We start from the raw sequence: 20,767 nt of genomic DNA, 5'->3' as shown, positions 1-20,767 counted from the left end.
GGACCCAGGAAGTGTAGGTTTTAGGTAAGACTGGCAGCATGGTCGGCACGGGATTGGAGGGCCGAAGGGCCTGTTCCTGTGCTGTACTTTGGTCTTGTGGGAGAATCTAGAACTGGGGGGGGTCACCTTTTAAAAATAAGGGGTTACCCATTTAAGATGGAGATGAGGGGAAAGAATTTCTCTCAGAGGACCGTGAGACTTTAGAATTCTCTTCCTCAACAGGTGGCTGAGGCAGTCTTTGAAAGATCAGAGGGCGATCAGAGGGGCTTTTGACAGTAACTTCATTGAAGCCTACTTGTGACAATAAGCGATTTAAAATAAGATCAGCAGAGGGTACGACTGAATATACTGAATGGAGGAGGAGGGAGTCGAAAGAGACAGAAACCCATTCCGTCAAGACAAGGAATCCAATATGATCATGGCTGATCCTCAAAACACCAACGCTTTCCCCATACCCCGCAACACCTTTCGAGTTTAGAAACCTCATCTATTTGCTGTTAAATACATTCAGTGACTTGTCCTCCAGAGCCTTCCGGGGTGGAGAATTCCACAGGTTCACCATCCTCTGAGTGAAGAAATGTCTCCTCATCTCCGTCTTAAATGGCCCACCCCATATCCGGAGGCTGTGACCCCTTGTTCTAGACCCCCCCTCCTCCCCCCAGCCACAGGAAACAATATCCCTGCGTCCAGTCTGTTCAACCCTGTCAGAATTTTATGCGCTTCAATTAGCTCCCCTCTCATTCTTCTAACTCTCGTGAATAGAGGCCCAGTCGACCCAATCTCTCCCCATACGCCAATCCTGCCGTTAGTCTGGTGAAGCTTCGCTGCACTCCCTCAATGGCAAACGCATCCTTTCTTAGATAAGGAGCCCAAAACTGCCCACAATACTCCAGATGTGGGGCGGGATTCTCTCAGCCCAGGCCGGTTTGGAGAATCGCTGGGGCCAGGTGCGATTGGCGCAACGTCGGTCCGCCGACCACCACCTCCTCCGCATGCGCAGACCCGCGGGGCCCGTTTGACGGCAGTATCGTCAGCTGGAGCGGCGTGGGTCACTCCAGTGCCGTGCTGGCCTCCTGTATGGAAGAGGATCGCTACACTTAGCGGTCCGATGATGCTGTCGTTAAACTCTCCAGTTTTTACCATGGCGTCATCACTCTGCCATCAGAAGGGAGAATCCCACCCGTGATCCTTGTTCCATGTCCTCAAATCCTCTCGCAATGAAGGACTTGATCATTCCATATTGTACTCACAAGGAAGCCACTGCCTAGTTAAAATCTTGTGTCTCAGACAAATAAAGCTCTTTAAAGAGTTAGATAAAACATTAATGTATTACTTGGCCTTTTAATATTTGGAATCGAAGGGAAAGGAGAAAGTCTTTAATGTACGTTTCCCTTTGTAGTTGATGTGAAACTAAGGGGGTCATACGTACCAGACAATTACTAATAAATCCAACAAGAGAAACCTCTTTGCTCAGAGAGCTGGTTAGAAGGTGGAACTCGCTCCCACAGGGAGAAGTTGAGGTGAATAGTCTCGATACGTTAAAGGGGAAGTTAGATGAACACAAGCAGGTACAGGCCTGAGCCCTGTAGCCGCTAATTTTTGCAATTCTGTATTTTGCGTTTTATTTCTGCTTTGATTTTAAGCTTTGATTTCAAATCACGTTGTACTTAATCTCACTCTGTAGACATTGACTGTATTCCAGCTATGATTGTGCATTGATTATGTGATCAATAATGATCAGGAGTGACCTGTTTTGTGGGTTAGCCCTGCTGCCTCATGGCGCTGAGGTCCCAGGTTCGATCCCGGCTCTGGGTCACTGTCCGTGTGGAGTTTGCACATTCTCCCCGTGTCTGCGTGGGTTTCACCCCCCACAACCCAAAGATGTGCAGAGTAGGTGGATTGGCCATGCTAAATTGCCCCTTAATTGGGAAAAATGAATTGGGTACCCTAAATTTAAAAAAAAAGGAGTGACCTGTTTTCCCATATCTTGGGCGAAATTCTCTGCAGACCGTCGTAACGCCGATTTCCGGCGAGCAAAATTGGTGTAGGTGACTCCGGCGTCGGGGCCTTCTTTTAGGCGGCGATTCTCCGTTCCCGGAGGGGCCAGCAGCTGACTGACGCGATAGGCGTCAGTTTCACCAGCTGTGGAAGTGGTGAGACCCGGCGTTTTGGTTGGGGGGGGGGGGGGGGGGGGGGGGGAGAGAGAGAGAGAGACAGCCCGGCATTTGGGGAGGGGGGGAGGGGGGGAGGAGGAAGGATGGGGGGGAGGAAGGAGGGGGGGAGGAAGGAAGGAAGGGGGGGAGGAAGGGGGGGAGGAGAGAGGGGGGGAGGAGGAGAGAGGGGGGGTGTGGGTACCGGCCTTCAGAGGGAGGGGAGGGTGTGGGTACCGGTGTTGAGGGGGGGGGGTGCGGCGTGAGGGGGCGTTGAGAGGGTGGGGGGGTGCGGCGTGAGGGGGCGTTGAGAGGGTGGGGGGGTGCGGCGTGAGGGGGCGTTGAGAGGGTGGGGGGGTGCGGCGTGAGGGGGCGTTGAGAGGGTGGGGGGGGGTGCGGCGTGAGGGGGCGTTGCGGCGTTGAGGGTGGGGGGTTGCGGCGTTGGAGGGGGTAGGGGTGGTGGGGAGGGGGGGTTGGGGTGGTGGGGAGGGGGGGTTGGGGTGGTGAGGGGGGGTGGTTGGGGTAGAGGGCAGCGGCGTACAGAGGGGGGGGGCGACGGTGCGTTGGCCCTGGGCATCCGTCGCCCCCCCCCCCTCTGTACGCCGCTGCCCCCAAACCCCCCCCCACCACCCCTACCCCCCTCCCCACCACCCCTACCCCCCCGATGCCGCAACCCCCCCCCACCGATGCCGCAACCCCCCCCCGATGTCCGCAACCCCCACCCCCGATGCCGCAACCCCCCCCCCCCCCCCCCCCCCCCCGGCGGACACTGAACGGCGTCAACCATCATCAATGCGCAGGAACAGGGGCCGGCGCGGAAGTAAGGAGGCTGGGAGACAGAGAGGCCGGCCCGCCGATCAGTGGGCCCCGATCACGGGCCGGGCCCCATCGGAGCCCCCCCCCCCTCCCCCGGCCTCCGGGGTCGGACCCCCCTCCCCCCTCCACACCCCCGGCCTCCGGGGTCAGACCCCCCTCCCCCCTCCACACCCCCGGCCTCCGGGGTCGGACCCCCCCTCCCCCCCTCCACACCTCCGGCCTCCGGGGTCGGACCCCCTCCCTCCCCCTCCACACCCCCGGCCTCCGGGGTCGGACCCCCCTCCACCCCTCCACACCCCCGGCCTCCGGGGCCGGGCCCCCCCCCCCCCCCCCCCACCTCCGGGGTCGGACCCCCCTCCCCCCTCCACACCACCGGCCTCCGGGGTCAGACCCCCCTCCACACCCCCGGCCTCCGGGGTCAGACCCCCCTCCACACCCCCGGCCTCCGGGGTCGGACCCCCCTCCCCCCTCCACACCCCCGGCCTCCGGGGTCGGACCCCCCTCCCCCCCTCCACACCCCCGGCCTCCGGGGTCAGACCCCCATCCCCCCCTCCACACCCCCGGCCTCCGGGGTCGGACCCCCCTCCACACCCCCGGCCTCCGGGGTCGGACCCCCCTCCCCCCCTCCACACCCCCGGCCTCCGGGGTCGGACCCCCATCCCCCGCTCCACACCCCCGGCCTCCGGGGTCAGACCCCCCCTCCCCCCTTCACACCCCCGGCCTCCGGGGTCGGACCCCCCTCCACACCCCCGGCCTCCGGGGTCGGACCCCCCTCCACACCCCCGGCCTCCGGGGTCGGACCCCCCCCCCCCACCTCCGGGGTCAGACCCCCATCCCCCCCCCGGCCTCCGGGGTCGGACCCCCCTTCCCCCCTCCACACCCCCGGCCTCCGGGGTCGGACCCCCCTCCACACCCCTGGCCTCCGGGGTCAGACCCCCATCCCCCCCCCCCCCCCGGCCTCCGGGGTCGGACCCTTCACCGCTGAGTTCCCGCCAGCTGAGAGCAGGTGTGGATGGCGCTGTGGGAACTCTGTGTTTGCACGATGGCCATTCGGCCCATTGCGGGCCGAGAATCGGCGGGCCAGCCACGTAGAGCATTTCGCGACCGACGCCGATTCTCCGATCTGCGGAGAATCACATGCCGGCGTCAGGGTGGTGTGTCACGATTCACGCAGGTCGCGTGGATTCTGCGGCCGGGCCCTGGGCTGAGAGAATCCCGCCCCCTGTTTGTCAGCTGAAGGAATCTAAGATGTTTTGGCATTGGGGGCCGTCCAGAGAAGGTTCACCAGGTTGATCCCGGGTACGGGGGGATTTTCTTATGAGGAGAGGTTGGGTAGATGGGGCCTGTACTCATTGAAGTTTAGAAGAATGAGAGACGGCCTTATTGAGACATATCGGATTCTCAGGGGGTTTGACAGGGTCGATGCTGAGAGGTTGTTTCCCCTTGTGGGAGAGTCTAGGACCAGAGGGCAGAATCTCAGAGTCAGGGGGTCGTCCATTTAACACCGAGATGAGGAGGAATTTCTTCCCTCAGAGGGAAGTGAATCTGTGGAAGTCTTTACCGCAGAGAGCTGTAGAGGCCGGGGCGTAAAGTATGTTCAAGACCAAGATAGACAGTTTGTTAAAATAAATTTAGATCTGCTCTCTTTAATAAAGTTCTCTTTCAGAATTTTTTACTTATTACTCTTTGTATAGATTATCAATTATAATTGTCATATTATTAGAATTAGAATTAGAATTAGAACAGTACAGCACAGAACAGGCCCTTCGGCCCTCGATGTTGTGCCGAGCAATGATCACCCTACTCAAGCCCACGTATCCACCCTATACCCGTAACCCAACAACCCCCATTAACATTATTTTTTTTTAGGACACTAAGGGCAATTTAGCCTGGCCAATCCACCTAACCCACACATCTTTGGACTGTGAGAGGAAACCGGAGCACCCGGAGGAAACCCACGCACACACGTAATTCATTTTTTTGCCTGTTTTTCCAACTAAGAGGCAATTTAGCGTGGCCAATCCACCTACCCTGCACATCGTTGAGTTGTGGGGGTGAAACCCACACAAACATGGGGAGAATGTGCAAACTGCACACGGACAGTGACCCAGAGCCGGGATCGAACCCGGGTCCTCGGCCCAGTGAGGCAGCAGTGCTAACCACTGCGCCACCATGCCCCCCCCCCCCCTCCCTCCCGACTCTCCCGACTTCTTACAAGCTGACCGAGTGAGATGAGGCGAGTATGGAGCATTAACACTGGGATCATTTTACTAGCTGCTTGCAAGCTGTGCATCTGCTAGAATTCTGTGCGAGTGGATCCCTCCTGCTCCACACACGGTTGGACGAGCCGCACTGCCTCGCCCCCTCTGCCGATAAGAGAGATGCACACGGTGTTCGACAACCTTACCTTGGGGGGCAACCCTCCCTCATAAGCTGGCCAGCTACAAGAGAAGGCAATATGTCGGCCTGTCGCATTCAGCGCCTTCGACATCAACGGATACCCTGTTTTATTAAAAAAACAGAGTTAAAAATCCAGCTTTCTCTGTCTGCACAGGTTTAACCAGAAAACAAGCGAACGCTGCTGACCAGGTAGATAAACCTTTCCACTCTTCTCATTGCCATCCACCCTCCTCTGCACCCAGAACTGTGCTGAAGCAGAACACAAATATGAACATCGCCATTTGTTAGGGTTGCTGGGTTTGGGAGCACAGGGGAGGGTTTCTGCTAGAGGGGCCTGTGGAAATGGATTTCAGTCCACTGTTAAATTGGGCTTCAGCACGATGCCACCCGCAGTCGAATAGTTTACAGCTCCTTTAACTGGGGGAAAATTACCCAAGTCGCTTCGCAAGCTACGGGATCGGTCTTTCAATCAAAATTTTATTGAATCAGGTATCTTGGCAAATACAGGCAGTGGCCACTAGTTGGTGATCAGGAGCAGTTCCTGCTCTGTCCAATGACAGAAGAGGTTTTTTCTGATTCCCCTATTGAATTCATTGGTGGCAATCAATCTGTGCAAAGCAACATTCCACAAGCAGCAGTGGAATAATGACCAAACGACCTGCCTCTCTCCCCACCCCCTCCCCATGTTAGCTGAGGGATTAATATGGACCCGGGGCCAGAGAATCATAGAATCCTTACAGTGCTGAAGGAGGCCATTTGGCCCATCGAATCTGCACCGCCCATCTGAAACAGCACCCTGCCTAGGCCCAACACCCCACCCTATCCCCATAACCCCACCACGGGGAAATGCAGCAATGCCAATCCACCTCACCTGCACATCTTTGGACTGTGGGAGGAAACCCACACAGACACGGGGAGAACGTGCAAACTCCACACAGACAGTCTAGGGGCTTAGGCAGGGTGCTCTTTCAGAGGGTCGGGGTAGGCCTGATGGACCAAGGTCGGAATCGAACCCGGGACCCTGGCGCTGTGAGGCAGCAGCGCTAACCACTGTGCTACCATTGGAGAAATGGCACCATGGAGAACTCCCCTGTACTTGTTCGTAATAATGCCAAGGAATCGCTTACATCCATCTGAGGGGATAGATAGGGCCTCCATTTAATGCCTCGCCTGAAAGGCTGTAGTTCTGACAGTGCAACAGTCCAACAGAGTTTGGATAATGGGCTCCGGAGTGGGTTGGGGGGGGGGGGGGGGGGGGGGGCAGCCATAGGCCTCAGAATCTTCTGACTCCGAAACGGGAGCGCTGCCCACTGTCCATCCCGAGGCACTTCTCCTGGGCTACAGAACACCCAGAACAAGCGCAACGTTTGGCTATTATATACCATAGTCACATTTGAGTACACAATTCTTTTTTTCCCCCCCAATTAATGGGCAATTTAGTGTGGCCAATCCACCGAGACTGCAGACCGTTGGGTTGTGGGGGTTTTTGTGTTATGTAATTTAGAATAACACAAGCTGCGACTTGATGCAGTTTTGAGTAAAAGATGCTCCAGACTTTGAAGTGAGTTCAATGTGTTTTATTGAAAATGAAATGAAAAAATGAAAATCGCTTATTGTCATTAATAGTAGTCTTCAATGAAGTTACTGTGAAAAGCCCCTAGTCGCCACATTCCAGCACCTGTTCGGGGAGGCTGGTACGGGAATCGAACCGTGCTGCTGGCCTGCTTGGTCTGCTTTAAAAGCCAGCGATTTAGCCGAGTGAGCTAAACCGTTAGCACAGTTCTCAATGAGTTCGACTCTCTGCTAATCTGTAGTAACTCAGTCTAACTGAACCAGCCTTGCTCTAAGCCACGTGCTGGGTGTGATGCTGAGGATAGACCCTGTCTCACTCTGTAGGTGTTGGTCTGTGGAAAGAGGTGGGGTCTGAGTGTCTCATCCCTTTGATAGTGAGATACCACCCCTGAGTGTCCTGACTGCTCATTGGTCGTGTCCTATTCTGTGTGTTTATTAGCTGCATGTTTGCATATCATGACAGGGGTGAGACCCATCAAACACGGGGAGAATGTGTAAACTCCACATGGACAGTCACCCAGGGCCGGGATCGAACCTGGGATCTTGGCGCCGTGAGGCAGCAGAGCTAACCACTGCGCCCCACACCCCGATAACTAAAGTAAATAAGCCATGTCAGTAACCAGAGATTTCTTTTTTCTTTTACATTTAGAGTACCCAATTCATTTTTTTCCAATTAAGGGGCAATTTAGCGTGACCCAGAGCCGGGCTCGAACCTGGGACCTTGGCGCCGTGAGGCAGCAGAGCTAACCCACTGCGCCAACGTGCTGCCCCAGTAACCAGAGATTTAAGATACATCCCCATGTAATCGCCAAAAGGTGGGGCGGCACGGTGGCGCAATGGTTAGCGCTGAGGACCCGGGTTTGAATCCCAGCCCTGGGTCACTGTCCGTGTGGAGTTTGCACATTCTCCCCGTGTCTGCGTGGGTTTCGCCCCCACAACCCAGACGATGTGCAGGGTAGGTGGATTGGCCACGCTAAATTGCCCCTTAATTGGGAAAAAAATAATTGGGAACTCTTAATTTAGTTTTAGAAATGTAATGGCCAAAAGGAGCCAATTAGAAATGAGGAGAAATTTTATTCACATAGGGAGCGGTGATGATCTGGAATGTGCTGCCTGAACAGATTCCATAATAACTTCCGAAAGAGAACTGGAAGGGATGCATTTCTCGAGCCATGGGGGGGGGGGGGGGGGGGGGGGGGGAGAACAGGGGAGTGGGACCAATTGGATAGATCTACTGACGAGCTGCTACAGGCACGATGGGCTGAATGGCTCCATCGTGTGCTGTATCATTATCTGACCTTCGTGCCTCGAGTCGGGAATGATGTGTTGGGTAAGCTGGGTCTGCGAGGACTGCGTTAACTGCAGCGGTGAGAGAAATGAATGAAAATGAAAATGGCTTATTGTCACGAGTAGGCTTCAGTGAAGTTACTGTGAAAAGCCCCTAGTCACCACATTCCGGCGCCTGTTCGGGGAGGCTGGTACGGGAATCGAATCGCGTTGCTGGCCTGCTTGGTCTACTTTAGAAGCCAGCGATTTAGCTCAGTGAGCTAAACCAGACAGGCTTCCAACACTTGAAGAAATGCAACTCTATTTTATTGAACTCTTAACTATTAAACATGCTTTAACTTTGGGTTGACACTATGCTGAGTTGACTGGAGACCTGAGGCTAACCTGACCAGACTATCTGACTGCCACATGGTGGATGTGCTAGTTCAGGGGTGGGGCAAACTACGGCCCGCGGGCCGCATGCGGCCCGCCAAAGGTATTTCTGCGGCCCACCAAGTCATTAAAAAAAAAAAAAAAAATTTTTCTAAAAAAATTTTTTTTTTTTTTTTAAATTTTTTTAAAGGTTAATGGGGGGGGGCTGTTGGGTTACTTACTGGTATAGGGTGGATACGTTGACTTGAGTAGGGTGATCATTGCTCGGCACAACGTCGAGGGCCGAAGGGCCTGTTCTGTGCTGTACTGTTCTATGTTCTATATGAGGCGCCCAGAATCTTAACCGGGTGAAGTAATTATTTTACTTAATATACTATGCGGCCCTTTGTGAATTGTGAATTTCTGAATGTGGCCCTTGCACGGAAAAGTTTGCCCACCCCTGTGCTAGTTGCTGCTCACGAGCTCTGACTGTCTCAGAGGCTGGATCCCGAGAGAGCGGGAAACCTGGTGCCCTCTGGCTTTATAGTGGTCGTGTCCTGTCTGGTGATTGGCTGCTGTGTTCTGTGTGTTCACTGGTCATCCTGTGTGTCAATCACTGCCTGTCTGTGCACCATTATATACCTGTGTGACAGGGAACCTCAAACTCTGCGGCGATTCCCCTGATCTCGTGCAGCCAGACTCCATGCCAGGAAAGCTCAGGGAATATTTACTCTCTCGGTGCGGTGCTCGGCTTGGCCAGTGACTCCTGTACTCACCCACAGCCTTGGTGGAGGAGTTGGAGTAGCAGCCGTCCAGTTTCAACATGTCCACTTCCCAAGAAGCAAAGGTTTGAGCGTCTAACTTAATCTGGTCCAGCGTGGTGCCTGGATATCCACCACAGGTGTAGGTACCCAGGTCTCCATAAATGCCGAGCTTCAAGCCTTTTGAATGGACCTGCACACCAAGACATAGAGAAACATTTTTGTTGGGCAAGGATATTAGAGGCTTACAGAACCCAGGCATGTCAACAGAACTAGGATGCAGAGCAGTCATGACTCATATTTTGAGCAGGCCCGACAGGCTGCCTCCTGTTCTGATGTTTATCGGCAGCCATCTTGGATTCCAGTATCTGCCTTACCACCGAAAACGGGCAAATTGACCGATCAAAATGGGGGCCGGAAATCATCCCCCCCCCCCCCCCACAGCAGCGTCAAATCCTATTTTGCCTCAGAGCCCTGCTTCCCGATAGAAAGAAGGGCTGGTGAGGCGAGGGAGGGGTTTTCAACCCCATCAGTGTGGGCTGGGTCAAAGCTAGGCCCGAGAGGTGAAAGGTCAGTGATTTTTTTAAATATAAATTTAGAATACCCGATTCATTTTTTTTTCCCAATTAAGGGGCAATTTAGCGTGGCCAATCCACCTACCCTGCGCATCTTTGGGTTGTGGGGGTGAAACCCACGCAGACACGGGGAGAATGTGCAAACTCCACACGGACGGTGACCCAGGGCCGGGATCGAACCTGGGACCTCGGCGCCGTGAGGCAGCAGGGCTAACCACTGCGCCACCGTGCTGCCCCTGAAAGGTCAGTGATGAAGCAACACACAGCAGAGCCCAGTGAAGGAAGCAGTCAGTCCAGGGCTTAAAGGCCAACGTTCAGTCACTGAGGAACTGAAGGTGCGCAAGGCACATGAACAGTCGGCAACTCAAGGACGCAGCCCCCACTGAAGCAGAAGTGAGATAGAAGTTGGGAGCCCGGTTAATTGTTTGCTCAACATTGCTGTGGCTTGGTTTGCTGAGGGAACAAACAAGCTTCCCTCAAACCCCTTGACTGCGGCTCATGTCTTCAAGCGCATTGGAAAAGCTCTGTGAAGCTCACAAATAGGAAATGATGGAATGGTCCAATGTTTTCAGAACAAAAATGAGGCCATTCAGCCCATCGTGTGTGTGTCGGCACACTGTGTTATGGGCCAGGGTTTAGAGAACCCCAAAGTGTATCATGGAGTTCCCCTGACCCACAACTTGGCTGATCTTTTGTGGACTCAGCTCCACTTTCTGGCCCGAACACCATAACCCTTAATCCCTTTATTCTACAAATAAACTATCTATCTTTACCTTAAAAACATTTAATGAAGGAGCCTCAACTGCTAAGGGGAGCACACGGCCCACTCTACAGGTGTGATACAGCAGAAATGGAAAAGTGTTTTTTAAAGCAAAACAATGTTTATTCTATGAACTCAAGTTAACCTTTTTAAAAACATACAGTGAACATCTTAGCAACCATTAATTCAAATACAACCCACAAGTACACCACTAAGTAATGCTTTAAGCTTTCCTTTTAACATCCATACAACTTAAAACACCTTTCACCAGAAGCACATCAAGTTAAAGTCACTACTGAAAACATTTATAACCCTGAATTCACCAAATGATCAAGAGATAGTCTTTTGATGGCAGAGAGAACAGCAGTACAGCTGCTCTGTCTGGCTTCAGCTCCAACACTGAAAACGAAACTAAACACACCCTGCAGCAAACAGCCTAAAACAAAAGTAAAAGCTGACAGACAACCCAGCTCCACCCACACTCTGACATCACTGATAAACACCCATTTCTTAAAGGTACTCTCTCATGACACTCTGCAAGAGCCTCTCTCCTAATCCCAGCCCCGGCCCTTCCCCCGTTATCCTGCAAATCTTTTCTTTTTTTTTAAATTTAATTACCCAATTATTTTTTCCAATTAAGGGGCAATTTAGCGTGGCCAATCCACCTACCCTGCACATCTTTGGGTTGTGGGGGTGAGACCCACGCAGACACGGGGAGAATGTGCAAACTCCACACGGACAGTGACCCAGGGCCAGGATCGAACCTGGGTCCTCAGCGCCGTGAGGCGGTTGTGCTAACCACTAGGCCACCGTGCTGCCCTTCTTTTCTTTTTTTAATATAAATTTAGAGTACCCTGGGCGGGATTCTCTCAGCCCCGCTGCTTCGGAGAATCGCCGGGGAGAGGACGCGATTTGCGCGACGCCGGTCCGCCGATTCTCCGGTGACCGCAGAATCAGCGCCATTGGCGCCGCCGTGGTTGGCGCAGCGCCGCTCTGCGTGCCCGCTCCCCGGCAATTCCCCTCCCAGGATGGGGCTGAAGTGGCCGCCAAAAAACAGCCCGAGTCCCGCCGGCGCCGTTCACATCTGGTCTTACCCAGCGGGACCTCGGCCTCCATCCTGTCGGGGGCGGCCTGGTGGGAGGGGGTCCTGACCCCTGGGGGGGGGCTTTCAGCAGGGGTGGGACGTGGGGGTGGGGAGGAGGTCCGACCCCTGGGGGGGGCTCCAGCAGGGGTGGGAGTGGGGTAGGGGGTTCCGACCCCTGGGGGGGGCTCCAGCAGGGGTGGGAGTGGGGTAGGGGGTTCCGACCCCTGGGGGGGCTCCAGCAGGGTGGGAGTGGGGTAGGGGGTTCCGACCCTGGGGGGGGGCTCCAGCAGGGGTGGGAGTGGGGTAGGGGTTCCGACCCCTGGGGGGGGCTCCAGCAGGGGTGGGAGTGGGGTAGGGGGTTCCGACCCCTGTGGGGGGGGGGGCTCCAGCAGGGGTGGGTGGGGGTGGGGTAGGGGGGGTCCCGACCCCTGGGGGGGGCTCCAGCAGGGGTGGGAGTGGGGGGTGGGTGGGGAGGGGGTCCGACCCCTGGGGGGGGCCTCCAGCAGGGGTGGGTGGGGGGTGGGGAGGGGGTCCCGCCCCTGGGGGGGGGGCTCCAGCAGGGGTGGGAGTGGGGGTGGGGTAGGGGGTTCCCGACCCCTGGGGGGGGCTCCAGCAGGGGGTGGGAGTGGGGGGTGGTGGTGGGGAGGGGGTCCGACCCCTGGGGGGGGCTCCAGCAGGGGTGGGAGTGGGGGTGGGGTAGGGGGGGTCCCGACCCCTGGGGGGGGGGGGGGGGGGGCTCCAGCGTGGCCTGGCCCTAGATCGGGGCCTACCAGTCGGCGCTCCGGCCTCTCCTGATGGGGGTGTCTTTTACTCCGCGCCGCCCCTGTAGTCTACGCCATGTTGTGTCAGGGCCGGGGCGGAGAAGGAAGCTACCGCGCATGCGTGCCGGCTGCAGAGTGCATGCGCAGACCCGTGGCGCCCATTTGACATCGGTATCGGCAGCTGGAGCGGCGTGGGCCGAGCTGGACTCCTGTAGGGCAGAGGGTCGCCCCAGCGATCCGATGACGCCGTCGTTAAACTCTTCCGTTTTTACGACGGTGTCAACACTCTGCCTTCAGAAGGGAGAATCCCGGCCCAAATTTGTTTTTGAATTGCAGAATAGCTTTCTCTGTGGCGTGGGCATTCTATGGGTCAATAGAATACGGAGACTGGAGAGATCAAACTGCGCTCCACAAGACAGTGAATGGGAACATTTCACAGAGGTGTTCAAGATCCGGGGAGACTGTTTCTTTTAGGAAGAGGGAAATACTGTGAACAGGTCTGGTTCCCTTAGCAATGGAAAGATATACTGGCATTGGAGGCAGTCCAGAGAAGGTTCAGAGGGGCAGCACGGCGGCCTAGTGGTTAGCACAACCGCCTCACGGCGCTGAGGTCCCAGGTTCGATCCCGGCTCTGGGTCACTGTCCGTGTGGAGTTTGCACATTCTCCCCGTGTCTGCGTGGGTTTTCGCCCCCACACCCAAAAATGTGCAGAGTAGGTGGATTGGCCACACTAAATTGCCCCTTAATTGGAAAAAATAATTGGGTAATCTAAATTTATAAAAAAAAAAAAAAAAAGAGAAGGTTCAGAGACTCATAGAGGCCTACAGTCCAGAAAAGGCCCTCGGCACCGGTCAAAAACCACCAGCTAAACTATTCCAATCCCATTTCCATCACTTGGCCACTGCCTTGGCATCACAAGTTGCACATCTAATACTTCTTATTAACAATGTTCTGAGGGCCTCTGCCTCCATCAACCATTCAGGCAGCCTGACTCCCACCACCCTCTGGGGGAAAAGGTTTTCCCTCACAGCCCCTCGAAACCTCCTGCCCCTCACCTTAAATCTAGGCCCCCTGGTCACTGATCCCTCCACCCAGTGGAAAGGTTTCTCCCTGTCTACTCTATCTATGCTCCATTCATCTCAATCATGTTCCCCCCTCAGTGTTCTCTGCTCCAAGGAAAACAATCACTCGGCTAATCTCAGGTACGGAGGGATTTTCTTGTGAGGAGAGGTTGGGTAGATGGGGCCTGTGCTCGTTGGGGTTTAGAAGAATGAGAGGACGGCCTTATTGAGACATATCGGATTCTCAGGGGGTTTGACAGGGTCGATGCTGAGAAGATGTTTCCCCTTGTGGGAGAGTCTAGGACCAGAGGGCAGAATCTCAGAGTCCATTGAGACAGAGATGACGAGATATTTCTTTGCTCAGACGCTAGTGAATCAGTGGAATTCTTACCGCAGAGAGCTACAGGGGCTGGGTCGTTAAGTACGTTCAAGACTGAGATAGACAGAAGTGGAGTTGAGGATTATATCAGTTCAGCCATGTTCTGGGGCGGCACGGTAGCGCAGTGGTTAGCGCTGCTGCCTCACGGCGCCGAGGGCCCAGTTTCGATCCTGGCCCTGGGTCACTGTCCGTGTGGAGTTTGCACATTCTCCCCGTGTCTGTGTGGGTTTCACCCCCACAACCCAAAGATGTGCAGGGTAGGTGGATTGGCTAATTGCCCCTTAATTGGAAAAAAATAATTAGGTCGCGTAAATTTATTAAAAAATAAATAAAATAAAGATCAGCCATGATCTCATTGAATGGCGGAACAGAACTGGTGGGCCGAATGGCCTACTTCTGCCCCTACATTTTGTGGTCTCATAGCCAGTTGCCAGAGGACACAAATTTATTAAAGTCCTTGGCAAAATCAGGGGGCTTCTTTTAGGCACGGCAAGTTGTGATGATTTGGAAGGCACAGCCCGAGATGGCGGACGTACGGTAACTTTCAACAGGGTTCTGCATAAACACACGGAGGTGAACACTTACTGCATTGTGGGAAAAGGGTTGGGGAAGTGCTACCAATTTGGAAAGTTCCTTTTGAAGAGCTTAAAGTTTTGAACTGTTAGATCAAGATTATGTCAGGTTTACACAAGGAAGTGAACAGAAAGCTGCTCCTGCCGGCCGATGATACAGGGACTCGGAGACACAGATTTAAGGTTTGGGTCAAAACATACAGGTGGTGTGTGAGGAGGAACTTTCTTTACACAGCCCGGTGGATCTGAAACTTATTTCCCACGGGGAGGTGGAAGCAGAAATTGTTTCAAAGGGAAACTGGATGGGCAATTGAAGGAAACAATGTTGCTGGATTTTGGGGATAGAGCTGGGGAGTGGGAGTGGAGGCGGGGGTGTATGTGACTGACTGGATTGCTCTTCAGAGAGCTATCATAGATTCAGTGGGCTGAATGGGCTCCTGCCACAGGGTCTCTGGGGGTGGCATTTTCCAGCCCAGGGCCCAGCTCAGAGCTTAGACCCAAGTGTGAGGCCCAGCCCCAGAGCAAGGCCCAGACCCTGTTCAAAGTCCAGACCCAAGCATGAGGGTCTGCCCCATGTGCAAGCCCAAGCCTGCCAGACAACAATCCGCTGGAATGCTTCTTTACAATTGGACGCAAGGTGTCAATCTGGCTCAATGGGTTCGAGTGCCAGACGTCTGAGGGCCTAATCCATTCGAGGGCTGGGATCTTCCAATACCACTGAAGTTGACCACTCGTGGCTGGTTCCCTGGCGACTGGGCAGGCGATCCACACAAACGATCACTGGGTTTTCCCAGTATTTCCTGTTTTTATTTCAGATTTCCAGGCTTGCGGTATTTAGCTTGCATTACACACACACGCACACGCACGCACACGCACATGCACACACACACACACACGCGCGCACACACATGCATACGCACGCGCACACACACACACACACACGCGCGCACACACATGCATACGCACGCGCACACACCACACACACACATGCACATGCACGCGCACACACCACGCACAACACACGCGCACACACGTACGCGCGCACACACGCGTGCACACGCATACACACGCACACACACACGTACGCGCGCACACACGCGTGCACACACGCACACACACACACGCACGCGCCCACACACACGCACACACACACACACACGCACGCGCCCACACACACGCACACACACACACGCACGCGCCCACACACACGCACACACACACACGCATACACACACACATGCGCACACACGCACGCGCCCACACACACACACACACACACGCATACACACACACACGCGCGCACACACACACACGCGTGCACACACGCACACACACACACGCGCACACGCACACACACACACACGCATACACACACACACGCACGCGCCCACACACACGCACACACACACACGCATACACACACACACGCGCACACACACACACACACACGCGTGCACACACGCGCCCACACACACGCACACACACACACGCACACACACACACGCGTGCACACACGCGCCCACACACACACGCGTGCACACACGCGCCCACACACACGCACACACACACACGCGCACACACACACACACGCACGCGCCCACACACACGCACACACACACACGCATCCACACACACACACGCGCACACACACACACACACGCACGCGCCCACACACACGCACACACACACACGCATACACACACACACGCGCCCACACACGCACACACACACACGCGCACACACACACACACACGCACGCGCCCACACACGCGCACACACACACACACACGCACGCGCCCACACACACGCACACACACACACGCGCACACACACACACGCACGCACACGCCCACACACACGCACACACACACACGCGCACACACACACACGCACGCACACGCCCACACACACGCGCGCGCGCACACACGCGCGCGCGCACACACACACGCACACGCACACAATAAAATCTGACTCACGTATTGAGCCAAAGCTTTAATTCCACTGGGAAATCGATCGGGATCAGCAACCAGCTGCCCGTGCGAATCTCTCTTCTTTGCTGCCCAACAGTCGTCTATGTTCACGTATTGATAGCCGAGCTCCTTCCAACCGTCCTCTGCCAACCGGTCAGCCATCTCTACAAACAGGCGCTCACTGTTTGTAAACAGGTAAAAAAGGAGAAAGTTAGATTTCTTGCCCATCAGTCCCAGGGCACTGCCAGCAGGGGCCCTAGTGCAAGGTACGATGATGGTGGATAAGAAGGGTGGGGTGGGGGGGGGGGGGGGGGCGGTGAGAGACCCCCAGTAAGGATAGTCATGTGGAACGTGAGGGGGTTAGGAGGCCCAGTCAAGAGGTTGGGGTGCTGGCACATCTTAAAAGTTTGAAAGTCGATGTGGCAATGCTGCAGGAGACTCACTGGAGGGTGAAGGACCAGCTGAGACTTAAAAGGGGCTGGGTTAGCCAAGTGTGTCACTCTGGATTTGACGGAGGGGCTCGAGGGGTAGCAGTGTTGGTCAGCAAAAGGGTACCCTTCCAGATGGAGACGGTGGTGGCAGATCAGGGGGGTAGATATGTGATTGTGACAGGGGCGCTGGAGGGGAGATTAGTGCCGCTGGTAAGTGTATACGGTCCCAACTGGGACAATGCCGGACCGTCCCCGACTTGGATACACACGAACTGATAGCGGGGGGGAGACTGGAACTTGGTGCAGGAGTCAAGGTTGGACAGGTCACATCCGCGCTCGCTGGTCCCATCGTGGGGGGGGGGGGGCTGGCTAGGCTATATGGGTAGAGATCAGGAATAAGAAGGGTGCAGTCACAATGTTGGGGGTTTACTACAGGCCTCCCAACAGCCAGCGGGAGATAGAGCAGATAGGTAGACAGATTTTGGAAAAGAGTAAAAGCAACAGGGTTGTTGTGATGGGAGACTTTAACTTCTCCAATATTGACTGGGACTCACTTAGTGCTAGGGGCTTAGACAGGGCAGAGTTTGTAAGGAGCATCCAGGAGGGCTTCTTAAAACAATATGTAGATGGTCCAACTAGGGAAGGGGCTGTACTGGACCTGGTATTGGGGAATGAGCCCGGCCAGGTGGGAGAAGTTTCAGTAGGGGAGCATTATGGGAACAGTGACCACAATTCAGTAAGTTTTAAAGTGCTGGTGGACAAGGATAAGAGTGGTCCTAGGGTGAATGTGCTAAATTGGGGGAAGGCTAACTAATTATAACAATATTAGGCGGGAACTGAAGAACGTAGATTGGGGGCGGATGTTCGACATGTGGGAGGCTTTCAAATGTTAGTTGAAAGGAATTCAGGACCGGCATGTTCCTGTGAGGAAGAAGGATAAATACGGCAAATTTCAGGAACCTTGGATAACGAGAGATATTGTAGGCCTCGTCAAAAAGAAAAAGGAGGCATTTGTCAGGGCTAGAAGGCTGGGAACAGACGAAGCCTGTGTGGAATATAAGGAAAGTAGGAAGGAACTTAAGCAAGGAGTCAGGAGGGCTAAAAAGGGTTATGAAAAGTCATTGGCAAATAGGGTTAAGGAAAATCCCAAGGCTTTTTACACGTACATAAAAAGCAAGAGGGTAGCCAGTGACAGGGTTGGCCCACTGAAGGATAGGCAAGAGAACCTATGTGTGGAGCCAGAGGAAATGGGCGAGGTACTAAATGAATACTTTGCATCAGTATTCACCAAAGAGAAGGAATTGGTGGATGTTGAGTCCGGAGGAGGGTGTGTAGATAGTCTGGGTCACATTGAGATCCAAAAAGACAAGGGTTGGGCTTGAAAAATATCTTAATATCTTAAAAAATATTAAGGTGGATAGGTCCCCAGGGCCCGATGGGATCTACTCCAGAATACTGAAGGCGGCTAGAGAGGAAATTGCTGAGGCCTTGACAGAAATCCTTGGATCCTCACTGTCTTCAGGTGATGTCACGGAGGACTGGAGAATAGCCAATGTTGTTCCTTTGTTTAAGAAGGGTAGCAAGGATAATCCAGGGAACTACAGGCCGGTGAGCCTTAACGTCAGTGGTCGGGAAATTACTGGAGAGAATTCTTTGAGACAGGATCTACTCCCATTTGGAAGCAAATGGACGTATTAGTGAGAGGCAGCATGGTTTTGTGAAGGGGAGGCCGCTTCTCACTAACGAGAGTTTTTCGATGAGGTCACAAAGATGATTGATGAGGGTAGGGCAGTGGATATTGTCTACATGGTAAGAAATCTGACAACACGAGGTTAAAGTCCAACAGGTTTGTTTCAAACACGAGCTTTCGGAGCGCAGCTCCTTCCTCAGGTGAATGGACTTCAGTAAGGCCTTTGACAAGGTCCCTCATGGCAGACTGGTACCAAAGGTGAAGTCACACGGGATCAGAGGTGAGTGGGCAAGATGGATACAGAACTGGCTAGGTCATAGAAGGCAGAGAGTAACAATGGAAGGGTGCTTTTCTAATTGGAGGGCTGTGACTAGTGGTGTTCCGCAGGGATCAGTGCTGGGACCTTTGCTGTTCGTAGTATATATAAATGATTGGGAGGAAAATGTAACTGGTCTGATTAGTAAGTTTGCGGACGACACAAAGGTTGGTGGAATTGCGGATAGCGATGAGGACTGTCAGAGGATACAGCAGGATTTAGATCGTTTGGAGACTTGGGCGGAGAGATGGCAGATGGAGTTTAATCCGGACAAATATGAGGTAATGCATTTTGGAAGGTCTAATACAGGTAGGGAATATACAGTGAATGGTAGAACCCTCAAGAATATTGACAGTCAGAGAGATCTAGGTGTACAGATTTACAGGTCACTGAAAGGGGCAACACAGGTGGAGAAGGTAGTCAAGAAGGCATACGGCATGCTTGCCTTCATTGGCCAGGGCATTGAGTATAAAAATTGGCAAGTCATATTGCAGCTGTATAGAACCTTAGATAGGCCACACTTGGAGTATAGTGTTCAATTCTGGTTGCCACACTACCAGAAGGATGTGGAGGCTTTAGAGAGGGCGCAGAAGAGATTTACCAGGATGTTGCCTGGTATGGAGGGCATTAGCTATGAGGAGAGGTTGAATAAACTCGGTTTGTTCTCACTGGAATGACGGAGGTTGAGGGGCGACCTGATAAGAGGTCTATAAAATTATGAGGGGCATCGATAGAGTGGATAGTCAGAGACTTTTTCTCAAGGTAGAGGGGTCAATTACCAGGGGGCATAGGTTTAAGGTGCGAGGGGCAAGGTTTAGAGGAGATGTACGAGGGAAGTATTTTACACAGAGGGTAGTGGGTGCCTGGAACTCGCTGCCGGAGGAGGTGGTGGAAGCAGGGACGATAGTGACGTTTAAGGGGCATCTTGACAAATAGAACATAGAACATAGAACGATACAGCGCAGTACAGGCCCTTCGGCCCTCGATGTTGCACCGACATGGAAAAAAACTAAAGGCCATCTAACCTACACTATGCCATTATCATCCATATGCTTATCCAATAAATTTTTAAATGCCCTCAATGTTGGCGAGTTCACTACTGTTGCAGGTAGGGCATTCCACGGCCTCACCACTCTTTGCGTAAAAATACATGAATAGGATGGGAATAGAGGGATACGGACCCAGGAAGTGTAGAAGGTTTTAGTTCAGACGGGCAGCATGGTCGGCACAGGCTTGGAGGGCCGAAGGGCCTGTTCCTGTGCTGTACTTTTCTTTGTTTTTTGTTCTTTGATATAGTACTGGAGAAGGGGATGGTACAGAGACCAGGGTGGGGCTGTTGGGGGACCGAGGGTTATCGAGGAATATGTCGGTTTTAATTGCACGGATGAGGTGTCAAAGGTGGTTGTCTGGGAGGCTTTAAAGGTGGTGGTGAGGGGTGGAGTGATCTCGTTCAAGGCCAGGTTAGACAAAAAGGAGAGGATGGAACGTCAGAGAGTCATAGATGAGATGCTGGAGATAGACAGGAGGTCTGCAGAAGATAAGGACCCAGCGCAGTTGGAAAAGAGGAAGGAACTCCAGGCGAGCTTTGACCGACTATGTCCCGGGAAAGCGGTACGCCAATTGAGGCAGTTTATGAGCATGGAGAGAAGGCAGCCCGTATGTGGGCGGGTCAGCTCCGTAGGGAGGCTGCGGCAAGGGAAATTGTCCAGGTGAGGGACAGGGCAGGGAAATTGGCGGCAGCTCCGGATCTGATTAACAAGGTCTTTAAGGAATTCTATGAGAGGTTGTACAGGTCAGAGCCACCTGGGGGAGGCCGAGAGATGGAGGAATT

At 54.1% G+C, this 20,767-nt stretch overlaps 1 protein-coding gene across 4 annotated transcripts in view; it reads right to left on the bottom strand.

Annotated features, from left to right (window-relative positions):
* naga (N-acetylgalactosaminidase, alpha) overlaps positions 1-20,767 on the bottom strand; it is an 80,548-nt gene that overhangs the window by 11,330 nt on the left and 48,451 nt on the right. For all 4 annotated transcript variants that reach the window (XM_038783403.1, XM_038783401.1, XM_038783402.1 and 1 more), the window contains exons 3-5: positions 16,506-16,680; positions 9,353-9,530; positions 5,374-5,468 (exon numbers count right to left, since the gene is read on the bottom strand). In XM_038783403.1, coding sequence (XP_038639331.1) covers positions 5,374-5,468; positions 9,353-9,530; positions 16,506-16,680 — 448 coding nt within the window. The remainder of the gene's footprint in view (positions 1-5,373; positions 5,469-9,352; positions 9,531-16,505; positions 16,681-20,767) is intronic.

The sequence above is a fragment of the Scyliorhinus canicula genome, chromosome 23, assembly GCF_902713615.1.
Source record: "Scyliorhinus canicula chromosome 23, sScyCan1.1, whole genome shotgun sequence".
NCBI classification, from domain to species: domain Eukaryota; kingdom Metazoa; phylum Chordata; class Chondrichthyes; order Carcharhiniformes; family Scyliorhinidae; genus Scyliorhinus; species Scyliorhinus canicula.
Note: the sequence above shows the minus strand (reverse complement) of the source record. Positions and strands in the feature narration are given on the sequence as shown.